Here is a 21,991-nt window from a genome sequence, read left to right as displayed (position 1 = left end):
TCCACCACCCCCATCACGTTTCCCCTCAAATATTTCTCTCTGTGATTGTGAGTGGGGCAAAATGAAATAATGAAATTTGTTACCCATGCCTGAATGTGGGAACTATCTTAGAGTTCTTTTTTATACCTGTGTTTCCTGACCCCTGCCTCCTCAACCCCAAACTATCTAGTAAATTTCTAAGACTTGTTCATCTCCCTTCTAAATATTTCTTAAATTCTTCCCCCATGGTCTTAGTTTCTCCTTCTGACCCCTTGACACCTTTTTGGGGAGCACAAAGTCGGGGTTCCTGGGAGGTGTACTGCCCTGTTTCTTACTCCTGGCACCTCTACCACCCTGCCGCCCTCTCCCCCACAGTGCTCGCGGAGCTCTTCTGTACCAGGGGGTGGAGTGTCCAGGTCTGTCCAGCTCACCCAGCCACCTCTCTAGTATGTACTGAGCACAGAGCAGAGCTTATCAGATGGAGAACAAACGCACAGTGGGGCTTTGCTATTTTTTAAGCTTGAGGATACTTTTACTACTAATTTACTGCTCAGCTTTCCTCATTTTCATTTGTTCCGTTGTCCACTTGGGAAAGGCTTGTTCTTTGCTTTGTTTAGCCTATTCTAATTCTGTTTCTGTTTTCCCTTCGTCCTTCATAAATCTGCTTCTTTCTCTTCATCTCCTTTCCTGGTTGGCAGCATCTAGGAAACTGTTCTGACCAGCTGAAGTAAGTTGCCTTCTGTGCTCCCAGTCAGGTCTACTGATGGTGACCATTCTTCTGAAGTCATAATGCTAAACTTATACATTGAAAACAATGTATATTTTTTAAACAATGAAAAATGTATTTGTGCATATAATTTACCTTGCTTAAAGTAAATATGCTCTAAAAATCTGAATTTAAAAGTGGAAAGGAGTTATTTGCAGTTTTCCTAGTGAGGCCTTTTTTTTTTTTTTTTGACAAACACTTAAGAGCCTATAAGTGTTAAGTGTTTTTGCAGAAGATTTCATTTAATCTTTACCCTTATGAGAAGGTTTTCATTTCCTTATTTTCCAGATGAGGAGATTCAAGCTCAGGGCATTAGGTACTGTATCCAAGGTTGCCTAGGTTTCAAGACTCTGTCTGCTAGACCACATTTGCCTCTGTACTTTCAAATGAGTGGCTATGAAATATATAATTTTATAATCCATGTGCAACAACACTGCTTCTGTTTTCTGTAGCCTCATTAATGTATTAATGTACTCTTGTAAGTTACTAAGAAAAGTTAACAACTGAAAATTAGACAGTGTTTGAAGCTTCTCTTCCTCTGCCATCTTTTTCATGTCATTCTGCTAGGCAGCCCCTAAAATACTTCTTAAGATTGTTATTTTATCTGTAGGCTGTAATTGAGCAATAATAAACTTTTTTTTCCCATTTCCTACTGGATTGGTTACAATAGTTATAGTATTATTCATGTCTTCTAAGGGCTCTTTAACATAATGCTTATTTACTGAAATGTGTTTTGTAGCTTCGTCAGCAATTGAAGTGGTTGATATGTGAACTCTGCAGATTATATAACCTTCCTAAGCACCTGGATGTTGAGATGCTAGATCAACCACTACCCACGGGTCAGGTAAAGTAAAAATCCTCAAGTGTTCAAGAGCTAAAATATATTGTCTCATGCACAATTAAAATTAGGATGATTTCTCATTATTATACAACTTATTTAGAAGTTAGTTTTTGTTTTCTTGTTGAATTGTTTTGTTTTAGATACTAAAAATAGCCTTTTCATTCTTGGGAGCTGCTGATTATATTTACTATGACAGGCAAACAATTGCCGTTGTCCCCATCACCACCTTTTTGTTGTTAATATTTCTGGTTGCCATAACTGTTCCTTGCTTCTGCGATTGTTTGCTTTTGTTTATTTATTTATCTTCACCTGAGAATGCCATCTCTGCCCTTTTGTGCTTCTAATGGCCTAACTCAAATATCTCCTCCATGCAGCAGAAGTACCCACTTGCTCACCACCACCTCTAACTTCTCTGGATTTCTGGATTTACCTACTTAGGTATAATTTCGAGACTTGTACTGTAATAAAGATTTAACTCTTATACCACCCACTTACCCATCCCCCTCCCCTTCCTAAAACATCTTTATATTTAGTCATATGAATAATCACCACTTATCATTAGGACTTTGTAGTGTAGTTTTCTGTTACAGTTCCTTTGTATAACTTTTTGCTTTGCAGTGTCTTCCTTAGTAATAATTCTTAGTTTAAAAAAATTATGTCCTGTCTCTTTTCTGTGAGACCTCCAGTCTCTTCAGCCTTCGGTCTCTTCTGTACCAGTCTCAGCAAGTTGTTTTCTGGGCTGGCTGTTTAGCGGTCATCTTGACATTTTTGTCTCCTCTACTGCAGTAGTAGATACATTGTTTTCAGATTTCATGTTTCTTGGCTTACCTCTTTTCATTTCCCTGGAGTAAAATGATTTTAGTCAAGTAAAATCTTAAGAAAACATGAAGAGGTGGTACATTTCTGAGTTCTTAACTTCTTAAAAATAAGAAAAAAGTGGCCAGACCACCATAGGTTTGAATCTTGATTACTGCTCATTAGTTATATTACCTAATTAGCTTAGGCTAGTTACCTAGCAATATGTGCATCAGTTTCCCATTTGCAAAATGAAAGAAATACTAGTAATACATATATTTGGGGGGACATGTAAATATTAAGTAGGTTGTTACATGTAAATCTTTTAGGGCAGTGCTGGTACATAATAAATGCCCAATAAATGTTAACTGCTATTACATTCTTTACTTGATTGATAGTTTGGTTGAATGTGTAATTCTTGGTTGAAAAAAATTTTAGCTCAGAATTTCAGGCTGAGCTGTTGTCTAGTCAGTAGTGGTATGCCATTCTTAGTCTTAGTCATCTCTGTGTGACTTTCAGGAAGCTTTTAGGACTTTGTCCTTCCCTTGGTATTCCGAAATATCACAGTGGTTTACTGAGTCCTGGCTTGTTTGCCTTTCCATTGTTTTTGAGCACTTAGTATGGATGGACCTTGTCAAATTTGGACTCTTGAATCTTTCTTTTTGGGTAGGTGTTCTTACATTTTTTTCCTGTGGCACTTTCTCCTTTCCATTCTTTTCTTTGTTCACTTTGGAATACCTACCAGTAGGATTTTATTTATTTATTTATATTTATTCATTTTATTTTTATTACCAGTAGGATTTTAGACCTCCTTGCTTGAATCTTTGTATCTCTTATTATCACTATATTCTGTCGCTGTCTTAATTTAAAATTCTGAAACATTTACCTTTCAATTTTTGAAAATTTTATTTGAACAATCATAACTTTATAAGTTTTATTTTGGTTATTTATTACTGCTTAGCCAGTTACCCCAGAACTTAATGGCTTAAACAACACTTTGTTCTATCTCTTGGGATTGTGTGGGTTGGTTAGGCTTAGCTGGACAGTTTTTCTGCTGACCTCACTGTGCAGTCAGATAGTGGCTGGGACTCCTGGTTATTTGGACGTGTGACCGCACTGGAACATCCAACATGGCTTCTTCATTCGCATGTCTGATGCCTGCTGTTTCCTCACATGGCCCTTTTTACCACATGGCATCTCTTCATTTCAGATCTCTCATTGTGGCTTCTCTTCCTTTAGGAAGGTAGTCAGAATTCTTATTTTTGGCTTTTAAGAGCACAAAAGTGGAAGCTGTCAGGCTTTTTTTAAAGTTTAGATCTGAAATTGGTGCAGTCATTTCTACCATGTTTACTGGTTAAGGCAAGTCACAGGGCCAGCCCAAATTTGACAGTGGGAGGGGTCCATATAAAGGATGAATGCTGGGAGGTGCGGCTCATTGTGGGTCCTCTCCAAAGATGAATGAACCATAAGTTCTAAAAGCTTGTTCTCTGATTATTCCTTATTTGTAGCATTCTATTTTTGTTCTGTTGATGTAATCATAAGTGTCTTTAAGGAGTTACTTTGATATTCTCCCTCAAGCATCTCTATTTCTCTTTAATAAGTTTAATAATTTTTTTCCTAATTTATCTTGTTTTTTTTTTTCTTTTTGAAGATTTTCCTCATATATCTCTTTATTCTGTTGCTTTTTCATATTTTTTCCTTTTTTTTTTCCCGTTCATATTTGAAAGAGGTACTAAAAGGCTGATAAGGAGTTCTTTGTGGCCAAGACTTGCCAACTGATACAGCTTTTTGGAGGAATTTAAGCTGACTTCCATCCCTTATCCTCCACTCCCTGTTTCCTGGTATAATCATAAATGATGGCTGGAACTGTTTGGTTTCTCTGGACATGAAACCTTATCTCCTGATTGAGATAGATATGTATGCCAGAGTTCTGCTTAAGGAGAGCAGTGTGTTTTGGTGGCTGGACAATCTGTTCTGTAATTGGCTTTTGGTTAACCTGTGTTTTCAATCCTATCCCATCACTCCTGCTGTCAAGTGTACCTGGTGTCTGCTCTAGAGCCTCTCCAGGGTGCTGTGGGACAGATTAGCCTGCTGATTATCCCCTAACCTGTGGCTTGACATGTTTGCTCCACTTAAATTACCGTTCTTCAGTTCACTGTCATCTTCTAGCATGAGTTGTCTTTTCTGCTGGTAACCCGCTTTTTTTGTTGTTACATTGTGTGTGTGTACAATGTTTAACCTTCATGGTATGTCTTCATCATAGTTCTAATGGAGCTTCAGGAAAGAGATGGGAGAAAAGTATATTCTATGTTCAACTTTGCTTCTTCAAAAAACATAGGTTCTTCACTTAACAGTATATCATGGACACAATACATATAGACCTACCTTGTTTTTCATATATTAATAATTCCATATAGGGATATAACTTACAAATTACATGAATAAGTTTCCTAACTTTGAATTTCCTTGCATTCCCATAATAAACATTCAGTACCTACGTAGGTTGGGAGTTGGGGGTAGAACACAACAGATAACGATACTTTATATTGGGGTTTTTCTACTTTAAGTAGAGTTTAATATAGTCTCTTTCCTTTTAGGCTCCTCTTGTTTAATTTTGGTATCAGAATATAAGCAGTCTCGTGACTTGGGAAGCTTTGTGTATTTTTTTCTAAGATCTAGAACAGTTGAGATTAATTTTCACCTGGGGGTGGTTTTTGCCTCCCATGGGACACGTGGAGGGATTTGGAGAAACTTTGTGTTGTCACACTGGCAGGGGTGGAGGAGTGTGCTGTTGACTTTTTGTGGGTATAGGGGATGTTACTAAACATCCTGCAGTGTCAGGACAGTTCCCCACAACAAACAGTCATTTGGTTTAAAAATATCAATAGTTCCAAGGTTGAGAAACCTTGATTTAAACAAACATCTGAGCCGATCTATTTTTCTTTTCTTTGTAGTATTCTACTTAGATTTTCCGTTTCTTCAGTCAGTGTTAGTAATTTTAGATTCTAAAAAATTGATAAATTCATCTGCACATTTGAAGCTGTTGGAAAGATATGCAAAGTATTCACTTTTTGCATCATTATCATCTGTGATTATGATCTTTTCTAAAGTTTTCTTTATCTTGAGGCTGGTCTGTTTTATTATAATGGTCTTTTGAAAGAATTGACCCTTAGTTTTATTTGTTAAGTGTTTTTAATTTTTACTCTAGTCCTAATCATTTCTCCTTTTTCTCTCTTAGTTTACTGGATCAATGTGATTTAAGTTTTTTTTGTTTGTTTGTTTGTTTTTTTAATTTAAGTTTTATAATGAAACATGTAAGGGTATTTATTTGTTTTCTTCTACATTGTTTGATGTTATTGCATAGATCTTAAAATTTACTTATTTTCTAAACAGATTGTATTTCTTAAGTAGTTTGAGTCCATCTCTTGTTCATATTACTCTTATTATATTTTACAAGAAAAAGTTTTAAATAATATGTATTGAAAGTTTATAAACATAAGTTTAGTATAATAACTAGTTATAGTGAATACCTGGCAACTATTGTGTAGCCACCACTCAAGTAAAGAAATAGAACATTGCTTGCACTGCAGAAATCTTCAGGCTCTTTCCAGATTAACATTCTCCTATATGTAATCCTCCCCTTACTTTTCTCTAGTTTTATTGCTCATATATCCATCCCTGAACAATATGGTTTAGTGTTGCCTGTTTTTGAGCTTCATATTAAGAGTTATATTATCTGTGTATTCTTTCATGTCCATCTTTGGCTCAGCATTGTGAGTGTATTCATTTATATGGTGTGTAGTTATAGTTCTTTATTACCGCTGTATTTATTCCATTGTTTAAATGTACCATACATACTTATCCATTTGACTGTTTACTGACTTTTGGTTTGATTCCAGTTTGCTATTAGGAGTAGTGCTACTATGATCCTTTTTATCTCTGGGCATGTATTTAGGAATTGAATTACAGGGGCATATGAAGGTCAATTTCTTCTTAAATTCAAAAATTATATAGAAAAAAAATTTAAAGATTCTCGGGCAACTTTGGGGTTTTTAGTTTTTCACTGTGATCAGAATATGGCCTGTAAACTTTCAGCTGCATTAGCAGCAGTTGCTTAGACTTAACCAGTGATGTCTTTGATTATTGCTGTTTCTTGTACTCTGTGGTTGCCCCTCTCTGAAATATATCTCTGAATAATGTATTCTTTTTTCTAGAAAGGATTTCTGAGGGTGGATATGAGGAGTGTTCCTTGAATACTCAGTGTCTGTTTTTATTATTTATTTAATATATTTATTTGACTTTGTGTAAAGGACTCTGTATAAGTGCTGAATAAACACAGGTATGGCTCGCATCCTGATAGAACTCAGGGAATTCTAAATTCATAGCTGAGTCTTTTCCAAGTTCTTTATACTTTTTTCTTTTGGTATATTTTGTTATAGATGAAAAGTCTGAAGTCTGTCTGATTCTTAGTTCTTTATACTTTTTCTCTCTGGAAGTTGATTTTTTTTTTTCTTTAACTGTAAAGCATGGGGTTTTACTTTTCAACATTACTTTGGGGCATTCAGAGCTACTTGATATTTTGACATCCTTCTTTAGGTTGGTAACATTTGTCTCTTTCTTTCTCTCATTTTCTGAATGAATATTGGATCTCTGTATTCTGGTCTCTTTTCCCTTAACTCTTCTCTTATTTTAATCCCCTTCTTTCCACCCCACCCCCCATCTCCTTTTTCTCCACATTTTAGGAGAATGTCACAGTTTGGTTGTCTTCTTTAATCATAAATATTTGTTCATTTAGGTCCATTGTGCTCTCTGGCCCTTCTACTAAGTTGCTTTTTTTTTGTTTTCCCTTTGAGGGGAGATATTTTTGATTTCCCAGAACTCTCTTGTTCTTTTACATAGTAATATTTTTAGGTTTTGTGGATGCAGTATCTTCTCAATTACTGCTAAAGATTCCAGTTAGATTTTTTAAAGTATTTGTTTAATTTTTGGTCTTAAGTTGCGACACGCTGGGTCTGTGTCACAGTTCATGGACTGTTTTCTAGTCATGGTGTGTGGGCTCCAAGGATGTAAGGGCTCAGTAGTTGTGGCACACAGGTTTGGTTGCCCTGCGGCATATGGAATCTCAGTTCCCCGACCAGGGGTCAAACCCATATCCCCTGCATTGGAAGGTGGTTCTTTAACTGCTGGACCACCAGGCAAGTCCCTCCAATTTAGGTTTTAAATTGTTTTATTGCTTTCATCGATCATGCTTCAGGTCACTTCCGCTTGTTTAACTTGGTGCCTTTCTTTCAGATTGCTAGTTTCTTCAAATATCTGATGATGCCCAATGATCTCCTCATTTATAGATGAGGTATGAGTTGTTAGGAGTGTCCTCTGCAGTTGTCACTCTTCTCTGCTGTGGCTCCTGGTTTTTCAAACCTGTGCTCTGCCTGTGGCATGTGAATGGGAGGTGCTTGGCAGGTGGCCTTTGTAGTTCCTGAGTAAGAGGAAGAGAGAAATCTGTTAGGAGAGTTTGCTGCTGCATTGAGTTACATTACAAAATTGTTTTTTTCCTCTGGTTCTGACACTAAGAGGCCAGCAAGGTTGACCTCCTATATGAGTGTGATCCTTACCAGCTGTAGTTGGACAAATAGAGTAAGAATTTCTGGGGGAAAAAAAAGACCAAGTTTTTAAAGTCCTAGAGAACTCTGTGTCCTGGATAACTGTGCTCTGGGTCCAGGAAGCTTGTCTTTATGAACTCTGATTAAACTAGATATAAAAGCTCTTCTTAAAACCCTATCTGACTCATTGTGAATGAGAGTTAAGTTGTAGCTCATCCAGAAATATTCTGTGATAAATAGCATGTTATAAAAAAGAAAAATAACTCTTTAGTGAAATGGTGATTACTTTATAACTTTTAGTTTTGTGCAGTGTCTATGCCTTTATAACGCATTTAACCTTTTAAAATGTAAACTGTAGAGTTTATGGAAAGATTCAGATTTTTCAAACCTTAAAAGGTAGATATTTTAAGGAACCCTTGGTTTGGGGTATTTTAAGCCAAAAATAAGCCATTGGCCTTATAGGCATAGCGATATGTATAAAATGTTTTCTTATTTTAAATTAGAATATTTAAAATAGTAATTAGAATATGTTTTAAAACTTCTTGTTTGCTTTATATTTGACTAATTGGCTTTGTTAATTTCTAAGGCATCTGTTAAGTTGAATTTTTCAAAATTTTTCTTAAAAAGCTGATAAATATTTGTCAAAGCAGAATTTAAGAGTAAATGTTTCAGCTTTAATAAGCTGTTAGTGGAATTGCAGTGACAATTTGTCCATGGACAAATTGCATAGACAAGTTTGTCCATAAAGACTTCTGATATGCTGTGTGCTAACTTGTTCTGTGTAGTCCTGGCAAACTTTTTTCTTTTCAGAATGGGACAACAGAAGAGGTGACTTCAGAAGAGGAGGAAGAGGAAGAGATGGCTGAAGTAGGTATTTTATGTAAAAGTAACATTTCATAAATATCTTCATTTTTGGACATTTTAGTAATTTTCTAATCTTGATAAAACCGTTGTTAATGTGGAATAATGAGAAGTACATTGTATTTGAAGTTTAATACATTTTCTAAAATCTGGCTTTATCTCTAATTCATCATATGTTCTTTAGCAAATTGCTTATCTGATGTCCTTGGATTTGATTTCATGGAAAATAAGAGCCCTTAACATTTAGTACTAAAATTGCATTTGCATTTAACAGTAATCAATACTTAACCTGATTTGGTTTAAGAATAGGAACTACTAAGTTTCAAAAGTTTGAATGAAAGGGGAATTTGAGAACATTTAAGGGACTCTTCCTTAGAAGTAATGAAAACTATCTCGTTTTGAAAACTTAAGAGTGTCAAAGAGGAAATTCCAAAGATACTGAACTTAACATCAGTTTAGTTGCCAGTCATTGATAAAATTTTAGAAGTTTTCAGACTCTGAAGCTTTGCATTTAAATTCAAACTTTGTAATGATCTCTTTCTCTATACTGACCTGATAAAAGGCATTTAAGTTCCACAACCTTGGTTTTAAAACATTTTTCTGTTTTGGGTCTTAGAATTGATTCAAGTTATTACCTTATTTTTCTTGATTTGGAAAAATTTAAATCTAAAATTCACTTCTTAGGATGCCTTATAACTAAATGTAGTTGGAGGTTTGTTTTGTGAGTCTGAAAGTAAAAATAATTCTTTTTTGGAAAAAATAACTTTATTTTTGACTGTGCTGAGTCTTCGTCGCTGTGCCAGTTTTTCTCTAGAGCAGGGTCTGTTCTTCCTTGTAGTGCGTGGGCTTCTCATTGCGGTTGCTTCCCTTGTTGCCCGGCAGAGACTCTGTCGAGGGTGCGGGGCGTCGGTAGCTGCAGCACGTGGGCCCTAGACTTTGTCATTCCTGGGCTCCAGATCACAGGCTCTGTAGTTGTGGTGCAGGGGCTTAGCTGCTCTGTGGCACGTGGGATCGAACCCATGTCACTGAGCCACCAGGGAAGCCCTAAAATAATTCTTAACATTATCCCATGAGAATGGATTTTGGAGAGATAGGAAGTTTTTTTTAATGTTTACATGCAGTTTAACTTTGGAATAAACTGAATTAAAATTTTAAACCTTTTATTGAGCCCAGTATATAATAAAGTAGACATGGTACTCACAAAGAGTTTATGTACCTTTCTTTTTTCCATTCACAAGATAGTATGAAGGAAGGACAGCAACATTTGGGGAAACCTGAAAAGGTAGAATAGACTTTGGAGATGTCAGATTAGGATAGGTGAAAAGATATTCTAGGCAACTAAAATAATGTGGTAAAAAGGCCCAGAACAACCCTGGACATGGTGTTTGAGTACATTGGAGGTTGTCCTTTTGGAAGACGATTGATGTGTTGGAGTCTTGGAAAGCAACTTTGTCTAGAAAAAGCAGATGGCTAAGTTTTGAATTAGAGACAATATTTGTTTATATTTGGTGTGATTGTTGATAAGGCCTTAAGCAGAAAATAGTGTACCGTGAATATTGTTTTGTAAAGATGATAATGATGACTTCTGTGTTGTTTAATACTGAGTGGAGAAATTTTGTGGGTTGGAATATGGCTGAGGTTGAAGTTGGAGGAGGAGATACAGTCCAGCACTCTGAAGAAAACAAGTGTATATGGTAAATCATAGCTGAAATGTGCAATCCAGGGGAAATTAGCTGTATGAAGTGTGAAGTCATAGACAAGGTCTACATAAGAAAGGAACAGGAGTTGAAGAGATGGCAGTCCAAGAAAAAGATCTTTGAGTCTGGATGGAAGTGGTCTAAATCAACCTGGTCTAGAAATCATGAATTAATCTGCTTGATAAAGTGGAGATAAAGTATAGACCACTTCTTTAGAGATTTTGATGGATGAAGTAAAGTTGGAAGTAAGATAATAGATTTATACAAATGTATGCAGAATTTTTAAATATGTAAGAGCAGATGATAATGGAAAGGAGGGAGAAGAATGATGTGGAGATTAATGATGTTGGCCTAGAGATGGTGTTTGAATTCTTTTTCTTTAACTTTTTTCCTAATTATAAAAAATCAATATGTGCTCACTACAGAAAACTTGGAAAAGAAGAAAAAGCGCTGATAATAATATTTCAGTATATGTCCTTTTCTTTCTTTTCTGTGCTTATTTTGACATAATTAACATTCTGTGTATTCAATTTTGTATTCTGTATCTTTATTTCATTATTGATATAGAAGAAACCATTATACTGTATTGGCATTTTAACTGTCTTCTGGCATTCCATTGAATTAACTTCTGATATTTTGCACATGAAAATTTTGTTTTTGTGGTTATAAAGTTGAAATGGGCAAATAGATTTATCCCTGTATCTGTGTTCACATTTTTAGACTAGGTACTAAACTAAGTCTAACAGATTTTTAGAAATCAAGTTAAAGTTCTTGGTACCTCATGCTGTACTATTTCAAAAATTCCTCTTAATAGGAGATTTAAAGTCATTTAAGATGGTTATGGCTTTGTAAGATTATTAAATGTGCTTTACTCAGTTTCTAGCTTTAAAATATAGGATATAAAAGGAGAGAACCTTTTAAATTGAATGGTGAAACCTCTTCTCCTCTCCTCATAGGATACATATGTTTCTCTCTTCTCTGTTCTAGGTCAAGAATAATTTAACTTTTGGCATAAGCTTGAGTAGCTAAATTTATCTTTTTGTAGGATATAGAAGACTTGGATCATTATGAGATGAAGGAAGAAGAGCCTATAAGTGGGAAAAAGTCAGAGGATGAAGGAATTGAAAAAGAAAATTTGGCAATATTAGAGAAAATTAGGAAGACTCAAAGGCAAGACCATTTAAATGTAAGTATTATATAAATATCTAGAACCTGGACTTTTTGTGGTTAAATAATTACAGTTGACCCTTGTACTGTACTGTACTTGTACAGTGCTCAGGTTAGGGATGCTGACCTTGCACAGTCAGAAATCCACATGTGACTACTGCCAGCCTTCTATATCCGCAGATCCACATCCAAGGATTCAACTAACTGCAGATAGTGTAGTATGTATTTATTGAAAAAAATCTGCAAATAAGTGGATCCATGCAGTTCCAACTTGTCTTGTTCAAGAGTCAACTGTACAGAAGTAATATAAATACAGGGCAATTCAATAAGATACCAACCTCAGCCAGGCCCCTCCATCCCTGCCTTGGTAGTAGATTCAGTCATATGCTTTATTGCCCTAGTTTTATTTTTCCCCCTAACATTTCTCATCTACTGATAGCTCCTTTCTACTCTGTTCATCTGAAATCATTTACTATCCAACCTGTTTATCCCGTTTTCTCTCTTTATCCTTTTCCTATGGGATCTGTAAATTTAAATTCAGTCTCTCCTACAAAGTATAATTCAAATTCTCTCTTCTTCATGAAGCTGGCATCTGGTTTGTTCTGCCCTGACAGAACCAAAAGTAACTTTTTCTTTTGACTTAACATCTTATATGAAGCAGCGTGGTGACAAACACAGCTGTGTGGCTTCAGTTTCCCAACTCTATAATGTGGACATTATGTACCGTTTAGATGATTTCTGTAAATAATAAATGAGAATGATATCTATAAAATGTTCAGTGTAGAGAAATATCAAATGAAAGTCCAGCTCTCCATCTCAACACTTACTGTTTACCTACTGCCTTTCTGTTAAAGCTGTTTATCAACCCCATGAAATCTGAGAACCAGTTCTTTTGTCCTGAGCACAGATTCTCAAACACAGGGAGTGAATTGTTATGCAAGGAGATGAAAAGTGTTGTAAACAGGAAGATTACTCTCATGTCTTCAGTCTTTCTTACTGTACTAATGTAACTGGCAAATCTTTCTTTAGAGAGCAAAGAAATTTAGCCAAGTCTTTACCTTGATTATTAAAAAATGAAAGCTTGTGGTATTCAAGTTAAAGATATTTACTCTTGCTTTCTATATCTTGTGATTGCATCCAGTTTGTGTGTTATAGTCAAACAACTACAAATTATTGAACACTATCACATGACACATACTCAGTCCTTTAAACTATTTATATATCTTTGCATTTAATTTTCATAACCACTGTGTGAAATATTCTCCCTATTCTACAGATGTGAAGCTGGGATTTTAACTCTTCAAGTAACGTAGCCAGATTTTCTACTTCACCTTAAAGTGTAGTACAACTTTTAAGGTGTGGCATTTAAAATTTTACAAGGTCAGGTGTTTTTTTTTTTAATTCAGAAGACATTCTAAATGTTTTTATCTGATGATAAATAGTTCTATTCATATTCAGTCTTAGGATAAGATACTGGTGCCTTTTAATCTTCAGAGAAGTTGGAACAGTGAAAAGTACTGAAACCAGTTGTATGTATGTGGACATGTTTCTCTATTTCTTAATATGTAAACTATAGATTATTAGTATAATATTATTGATTATAAGGAAACTGCTTTAGTTAATGCATCATGTTGAGGGTCTTGTGGCGTTTTCAAAAATGCATGGAGCCCCTACACATCTATTAAAACAGCCAAAATTTGGAGCACTGACAATACCAAATGGCTGGTGAGGATATGGAGCAACAGGAAACTTTTCTGATTGCTAATAGGAAAATAGTGTCTGGCAGATTCTTTAAAAACTAAACATATTCTTACCATACAATCCAGCAGTTGAGCTTCTTGGTATTTGCCCAAATGAACTGAAAAGTTATGTCCACACAAAAACCTGCACATAGATGTTTATAGCAGCTTTGTTCATAATTGCTAAAACTTGGAAGCAACCAAGGTAGTCTTCGGTAGGAAAGCAAATAAACTGTAGTACATCCAGTACTACAGGCAATGGGATATTAATCCCTGATAGAAAAAAAGGAATGAGTTGGCAAGACAGGACATAGGCCTGGAGGAACCTTAAAAACATGTTACAGGTGAAAGAAGCCGATCTGAAAAGATTGCAGACTGTTTCAATTATATGGCATTCTGGAAAAGGCAAAACTATGGAGATAGTAAAAAGATCCGTGGTTGCCAGGGATTGGGGGGTGGGGTGGGATTAATAGGTGAAGCGCCGAGGACGTTTTGGGCAATGAAAATACTTTGTATGTTACTGTAATGTGTGGGTGCATGTCATTATATGTTTGTCCAGATCCATAGAGTATACAGCACCGAAAGTGAGCCATAAGATGGTGTGATGATGTGTCCAAAGAGGTTTATAAGTTGTGAGAAATATGCCCCTGAAGGATGCTGATAATGAGGGAGACTGTTGATTGTGAGGGGCAGTTATATAGGAAATCTCTGTACTGTCCTCTTAATTTTGCTATGAACATGAAACTTCCCACCCCAAGTAAAACCACAAAAAAGAAAATGATGAATTTGAAATAGACTCTTATTAGTTCTAGGCTATTGAAGTGGTCATGGTGATCTGGACATAAGTTTTTTTTCAGATGACAAATTGTAAATGAATCAGACCGGTTCCAAATTTGTATTCCTGTTGCAACTTTATGATCATTGATTTAATTTTTTTGACTTCTTAAATGTTAAGTGGTGATCCATTTTTACAGTCTCATTATGAACATTTATTTCAGGTTCAGATACCTTAAATCTTTAGTTATTTGAATCAATAAATCCTGGTAAACAGCGAGTTTTATGTTTCAGGGTGCAGTGTCTGGGTCTGTACAAGCTTCAGATAGACTTATGAAAGAGCTCAGGGACATATACAGATCACAGAGTTATAAAACAGGTAAGGACCTCTGGATCTCTGCTGTTGTCCTTATGCCTAAAGTTTTCAGGTATAATATAACTTCATTTCTCATAGTATAACTGGACAGAAACAGAAATGTTTTTTAACTTTATTTTAGGAATGTGAAATGCAAATGCAAAGTTAATTAAGTAACCAAAAGATGTGGGGGATAAAATAGGATGAGTTCACTTATTGTTTGGATTTTTAGAAATTGTTTTTATGGGCACATTGTTTGTTTTCTCTATGATAGGGATTAATTCATAGGATTTTTATCTTCTAGGAAAGTTACAAGAAATATCTGCTTTAGAAAGTAAATAAGATGAATATGTTTTATTATACAAAGAACTATTGTCAAGTTAATTTATGTTTTTATTCCTTTTTTTGAAACGACAAACTCATAATCAACTGTTACAGAGAGTTAAAATAGTTTTTTTTAAAAAAAATTGTGGTTTGACTTAAGTGTTCTTTCTTATCCAATAAGACTTAAATATTGTGGAACCTCCATGACTGATGTAAAATTCCTTCATATTATTGCAGAGAGTCTAACAGTATTGAATAAGGTAAAGAGTCAAACTTTACTTTGTTTGAAAAAAGTAGCATTATAATTCATTCAGAATTTTTCAGAGTTCTCAAATCTAAATCATGAGAGCTTACTTAGAAACAATCAGCCTCTCCCCTGGAACAATGGATAAGTCAGACTTGTTTCTGAGATTATTACAAGTTTTGGTGTCCTAACAGTTCTTCTTATAAGAAGTCTGAAAGTTTGTGTGTAGAACCTAATAAAGTTAAATATTTGAATATTATTTATACCCAAATGTTAAATCATCACATGTTTGTTACTGCATTATTTTATAGTAACAAAAAATTAAATTAATAACCAGATATATAGTGAACTTAATAAAATCATATTTTATCCATAAAGTAAATTACTATAGAATTGTTTTAAAAATTGATAATAAATTTCTATATACTAAGCTGGAAAAATGCCCCCTGAAAAATTATAAAACTATATGTAGAGGGATTCCATTTTAATAGAAATGTTTGTATATGCATAGGAGAAAAGTCTTAAGTACATATGATTTTGCATAATCTTTTTTTTCCTTTTGCAGTGAATGGTAAACAGTTTCTCAACCCTACAATCCTCTTCATGATGACTTTAGTTATCTATTTAGGGCATAAGATACTCTGCTCCTGCACAAGAATTATTATAACTTAGTTGTTATGCTTTAATAGCAAAATTTCTTGCTTTTGTTGGTATATAGTGTGTACATTTACAGCAGAGCAATAGTTATAAGATCGAGTGCAACAGTTTTAAGTGAAGAGTAACTAACATGCCCTATATCATTACAGGGATTTATTCAGTGGAACTCATAAATGACAGTTTATATGACTGGCATGTTAAACTGCAGAAGTAAGTGCTTTTTTACGCTAACCCACTCTTTTTAATGGTAGACGATCCCAGTGAGATTTCCTCCCTGCTTAATTTGGTACCTATTTACTATGGCTTTACTTAGAACTTTAGGTTCTGTTTGTATAGAAGTAGTTCTTAGGTTGTTAAAATGAGCTGTTTCTTGGACTTAATAAGTAAAGTGAGAAAGCAAGAGGAGAAAAAGAAGGGCCAGCTGTGGGAGAAAGTGTTTCATGGAGTTAGACAATTAGGAACTATCCAAACAAAAGTGTATAAATAACTTGATGAGTTAGTATCCAGTGTGTACTTGAAGAAAGAAATTTGAGGAGATCTTTATATAAACAGTTGTAGACAAATTTAGATTTTGTTAGTGATTTCACTTGTCCTTGGTAAATTTCTCTCATTGAACCCTTTGTCTAATAATCTAGTTTGAGAGAAGCAGATTAAATTTTTGAGTTCTTAAGAAGACTATATATGACCCTTCCCTTTAGGATAACTGCTAACTTTGCATGTTGCTTGAGAGAATAGATATAAAATACTGTGATCTCTTCTTTGGACATTTAATCTCAAAGAATTGGAGACTATAGTAATTTGTTTTTCTAGGGACCATAGAACAACTTTAGACTTTCTCTGTTTGGAACTTACCCTAGGGGCTCTGTTTTTAGCTTTCGAAATGGTTCCGTTTTGAAGTTAAGGGAGGAAAAAAACATCTGACCTTTTTGTTTGAACTCTTTTTTTGTTTTGTCATTCTTTAGGGTAGATCCTGATAGTCCTTTGCACAGTGATCTTCAGATTTTAAAAGAAAAAGAAGGCATAGAATATATTTTGCTTAACTTCTCTTTTAAGGTAAGAAAAATTGTAAGGGGACTACATATGCTTCTAATGCAACATATATTTGTACAATTGCTTTGGAAAACCATTTGGTATAACTTGGTAAAGTAGAAAGTACTTGTATCCTATGGTCCAGGAATTTTCCTTCTAGATACACAGCCTGTAAGAAATGAGTACTTAGATGTGCCAGGAGACCAACACAAGAATGTTCAAAGCAGCATTGTTTATAATAGGCTCAAATAAAAATAACCTAAGTGTCTCCCAGTAAAATTGAGAACTGTGGTATTCATAAGATGGAATAGAGCTATGTACAACAAGATAGATGAATCTTAAACACAGTGTTGAGCAGAAAGCAGATCCAGAAACATGTTTTGTACAGTTTCATTTATATAGAGCTCAAAAATAGGTAAAACTAAATTGTTTAGGGCGTGCATTCTCATTGAAGGCAGGTCTCCCTCTCCTTCCCTGCTCCCCACCCCACACCCCATGCAGTGAAAATTGGTCCTTGGAGTGAAAAAGGCTTAGATGTTAAGATGGTCTGTAGCTGTTCAAGGGGCCATAGTATGTGTATAGATACACAGTATGTCTGAGGTGTTAAAATATGGTGAGGGAGCAGGACAGGGAAGAATTAGGGAAAAAAAATACTCTAAAAAGGCTTGTTAGTGGGGCAGAAATGAAAAGAAGGCTGAGAAACATTAATGAATTCATACTTGGAAATGAAGATGCGAGTACCATACAGTTAAAATAGCAAGTATGTCTAGGTAAGAGGGAGGGAGTTGTGAGCTGAAAGGGACATCTATAGGGGCTTCTTGGATACTGGCTATAGTCTGTTTCTTGACCAGGGTGGTGGTTGTGTGGATACAGTTTCATGCTAATGTGTAACAGTATACCTATATACTTTTCTAAATTTATGTGTTGTATTTAACAACTTTTTTTTTTCAAGTTGCTGAAAAATAAAAGTTAAAGAAGAATGGCAGTGGAATCTAGATAAAATGTATTGATTTACTATGGAATCTGGATAAGTGTAGTGGTTTTAAGCTTTTGTTTAAAAACACTGCAAAGCATTTCTAAGGGATTATGTTTTAATTATTTGAAGCTTGTTTTTGATTTGTTCTCTGAAATTGAGAAATTGTGTAACAGCTGTCTTGCAGATAAACTTTTTTTTTCTATTTCAGTTAGACTTCAGTGCATTTTAGTGTGACAGAATGAACAGCAGTCCTCAACTTTTCGGCACCAGGGATAGGTTTCACGGAAGACAATTTTACCACAGACTGGGTTGGGAGGTGGTTTGGGGATGATTTAAGTGCCTTACATTTATTGTGTTATTCTATTATTATTACATCAGCTCCACCTCAGATCATCAGGCATTAGATCTCGGAGGCTGGGGACCCCTGCTATAGAAGGCTTGAGGACATGAGACATCTAAAATGTAATCCCTGTTCTTTAAGGACCTGTTGTCTTTCTGGAGAGAAATCTGTGAGGAAAACTGTAGGGCTTTGGAGATCATGATGGAGAGTCTGGGGGCTTACCTTTATGTAGTAAAAAGCTAGCAGGGGTTTTTAGGCAGGGGTATGATTGATCTATTAGGCTTTTCATTTTATTTTTGAAAAAAATTAGTATGCCATCAGCATCAGAGTAGGGTTTGGATAAGATAGAGTAGACTTCTGGGAGGCAAGCTGGGGGCATTGGTTTTAATCTGGGCGAAAGAGTAATGAAGGTTGGCAGTGGTAGGAATAGGTGACAGTAGATGAACATGGGCTTCCCTGGTGGCTCTGCTGGTAAAGAATCCGCCTGCAATGTGCGACTCCTGGGTTTGATCCCTGGGTTGGGAAGATCTCCTGGAGGAGGGAAAGGATACCCACTCCAGTATTCTGGCCTGGAGAATTCCATGGACTGTATAGCCCACAGGGTTGCAAAGAGTCAGACACGACTGAGTGACTTTCACTACCATTAGATGACTATGAGATGTTTTGAAGGAAGAAAAGACATTAAAGGATATTTTTACACTTACAAAAAGGAGTAATTTTCTGAAAGCTGCTTACTTAGTGTTTGTGTGTGTATATTCTTGTTTGGGCTTTTTTCCTCATTTATGATTGAGCTTTCTTCAAATAACCCAAATGTCACTATTTTCCCACAGCTTTGTTATTATAGAAATTGAGACTATCAGCTGGGTTACCTTCCTAAAGAGTGAATCTGGCATATATTTACTGATTCATGTGGTGCAAAGAACCTAGGGATGTTATCTTTTTTAAAAATGCAGATTTTTATTTTATTTATTTTGGTCACATTGTGTGGCTTGTGGGATCCTACTTCCCTGACCAGGAATCAAACCCCTGGCCATTGACAGTGAAAGCATGAAGTCCCAACCACTGGACTGCCAGGGAGTTCCCCTCTATAAATTATTTTTAACTTGAAATCTAAATAATTAAATCATATGCCCAACACCAAGCTTAAGAAATAGAACTGTATCAGTATCTTTGAAGCCCAATGTGGGCCTCTCCCCTCCCACATTCTCCTTTCAGACATATCTTTAAAGGAATATGAAATCTTGACCAGGAAACTTTGAGACTTGTGACTGTGGATAGTGTTTTCACTGTATTTTCTTGCTCTAGATAGAACTTCCGAGAGGACAATCTGGGAGGTAAATAGATGGCTGAGATTCTGTTGGATTTGTGTTTCTGGACCATGGTTTCTGATACCAGAAAGAAGGGCCTTTGCTAGGGTTGAAGTATTTAAGAGGCCTGGGAAGGTTAAGATTGCCCTGAGCTAACTGACCTTGTGATGAGGACCTTAAACTCAGTTGCCAAGTTATAAGTATCTCAATTCATAGATTTTGGAGGATAGCAGATATGACTCAGAAAGAAGAGGATTCACAGGCTATTCAGAGCATGAATAGTATTTGAGGCCTTGAATGTCCACGGTGACACCTTGAGGGTCCTGAAGAATAAGAAAATGAAACTTTGGGTACAGTGTGACGCCAGGTTGGGAAGGGGAAAGGGGCAGGAGGTGGGGCCGTATTAGATTTGTCCACAGCTTGGTTAGGAAGTGGTGGTCTGGCTTTTCAGGCCACGTGTGAATTATGGAGTTGAATTCTGAGGTAGTACTTTAAAAAGAGTTTGTTTAGACAAATCTGGGTTCATCTAGAGAGTAGTACAAGGATTAGAGATTCCATACCATGTCCTAAGACGATGGAATTGTAGATTTGGAGAGGAGAACAGCGGGGTTTGTGATAGCTTGTTGTCAGCTATTTGAAGGACTGGGTATGTAGAAGTATTAGTTTGATTTTGTTTTTGATGAACACAAGGCATGCCAGTTAAATTAGTAAGTCAGACTGTAAAGAGACTGTTTTCAACTCAATATAAGGAAGTGATTTGTAGTTATTTAGAGCCATCCAATGATGTAGTCATTCAAAAATAGAATGTTCCTCATCGTTAAGAATAGCTTGGAAGGCTCAGATAGTTTATTTGGAAATCAGATAACTGTGTGAGATTGCTGTAAACTCTGATATTCTTAGTTTCTGAGTCAATATACCACAGTAACTCGCATATCTATATTTTTGTTTTTGTTTTAGATATACGGCATGGCTTGCGGGATTTTAGTTCCGCCGCCAGGGATTGAACCTGGCAGTGAAAGTGTGGAGTCCTAACTGCTGGACTGCCTGGGAATTCCCTCTCATGTATCTGTTTTAACAGAAACCTTCTTCTCTTGCCCCCAGTGCCTGTACCTACCCTTCCCCACCCTGACACCTTATTTCTGTAAAATTTTGGTTACTGAGTTCCAAGGTACAGAGTTTATGGAATAGAATCCCTAGGTTTTGATAGAGTAGTTAATCTGAGGCATTAGTTAAAGTGAAGGGAGGCCTCACTGTCACATGATCAATTCAGAGAGGTTTGTAGTCACTCATATGGAATCACACATTCAGTGATGTAAAATACAGGAAATTAAATCAAGTTGTGCTTTACCAAACTTTGCATCTATGCCTTTCTTTATTAAATTGTAGATAAAAAGTGAGCTACTTATTCGAAAGTAGATTATAATAACTGTCGTTAAGTTGGTTTCTTGTGTGGATAGATTTCTTCTCTTTCTGCCTTATAATAGATAGCTGATTACCTGTTTTAGCCATCAGAAGTATGTTTTTTATCTCCCTCTCCTATTAGGATTTAATTTTCATAGTTTATATGTTCCTCAGAGTCTTGCTTGAGGATGGGTAGAGGTAGGGAGTTAAACACTGTGTTTTTGTATTCTTAGAAATCAGTTCAGTTCAGTTGCTCAGTTGTGTCCGACTCTTTGTGACCCCATGAATCGCAGCACGCCAGGCCTCCCTGTCCATCACCAAGTCTTGGAGTTTACTCAAACTCAAGTCCTTCGAGTCTGTGATGCCATCCAGCTGTCTCATCCTCTGTGGTCCCCTTCTCCTTCTGCCCCCAATCCCTCTCAGCATCAGGGTCTTTTCCAATGAGTTAGTTCTTTGCATCAGGTGGCCAAAGTATTGGAGTTTCAGCTTCAGCATCAGTCCTTCCAATGGACACCCAGGACTGATCTCCTTCAGGATGGACTGGTTGGATCTCCTTGCAGTCCAAGGAACTCTCAAGAGTCTTCTCCAGCACCACAGTTCAAAAGCATCAATTCTTAGAAATAAACACTGTTATTTTTCTGTTTCTTAGAAGTAAACATTGTATTTTTGTGTTCTTAGAAGTAACTGGATGAAACAAATGTTTGTTTAACTCCTTTACCTACAGATTGATTTTTGATTTAAGGGGCGTTAGTTGTTGACTAATTCTTTTTTATTTGAACATAGAAATTGGTGGTAATTTCTCTTAGACTTCCTGACAGATCTTCATGGGAGGCAGTATGCTATTACCTTGTTCCTCTGTTGTAGTGGATGGGACCTTTTTTGGACTCAGCTGACACTGACACTCTGTCAGAAGCCAAGACCTCTGACACTCTGAGGCTACCTTAGCTACAGTCTTTACTTAAGTTCACTGGGAGAAAAAGTTTTGTTCTGGAAACCTCAGTTTCCAGGACTGAAAATTTGAAAGCAGCCTGAGAATTAACTAAGATTCTTTTCTCTTATTTTGCCTTCTTTATATGTTTATCAAGCCTGATCTTTGCCAAAGCGATCATCTACTGACATTTAATGTTATTGCTGTTTGG

At 35.9% G+C, this 21,991-nt stretch overlaps 1 protein-coding gene and 1 long non-coding RNA gene across 3 annotated transcripts in view; both read left to right on the top strand.

Annotated features, from left to right (window-relative positions):
* UBE2Q2 (ubiquitin conjugating enzyme E2 Q2) overlaps positions 1 to 21,991 on the top strand; it is a 57,856-nt gene that overhangs the window by 14,010 nt on the left and 21,855 nt on the right. The window contains exons 3-8 of one of the 2 annotated variants that reach the window (XM_020908691.2): positions 1,485 to 1,589; positions 8,792 to 8,848; positions 11,585 to 11,725; positions 14,514 to 14,598; positions 15,949 to 16,009; positions 16,762 to 16,852. In XM_020908691.2, the coding sequence (XP_020764350.1) occupies positions 1,485 to 1,589; positions 8,792 to 8,848; positions 11,585 to 11,725; positions 14,514 to 14,598; positions 15,949 to 16,009; positions 16,762 to 16,852 (540 nt within the window). The remainder of the gene's footprint in view (positions 1 to 1,484; positions 1,590 to 8,791; positions 8,849 to 11,584; positions 11,726 to 14,513; positions 14,599 to 15,948; positions 16,010 to 16,761; positions 16,853 to 21,991) is intronic. The other variant, XM_070477639.1, reaches the window with a different exon arrangement.
* On the top strand, positions 11,732 to 14,223 carry LOC139038655 (uncharacterized). Its single transcript, XR_011491679.1, has 2 exons — positions 11,732 to 13,062; positions 13,165 to 14,223. It is a non-coding gene; the product is annotated as an uncharacterized lncRNA (long non-coding RNA).

This window comes from Odocoileus virginianus, chromosome 16 (genome assembly GCF_023699985.2).
Source record: "Odocoileus virginianus isolate 20LAN1187 ecotype Illinois chromosome 16, Ovbor_1.2, whole genome shotgun sequence".
In the NCBI taxonomy this organism is placed as follows: domain Eukaryota; kingdom Metazoa; phylum Chordata; class Mammalia; order Artiodactyla; family Cervidae; genus Odocoileus; species Odocoileus virginianus.
The sequence above is the reverse complement of the archived record's forward strand: the minus strand, read 5'-3'. Positions and strand labels throughout refer to the sequence as shown.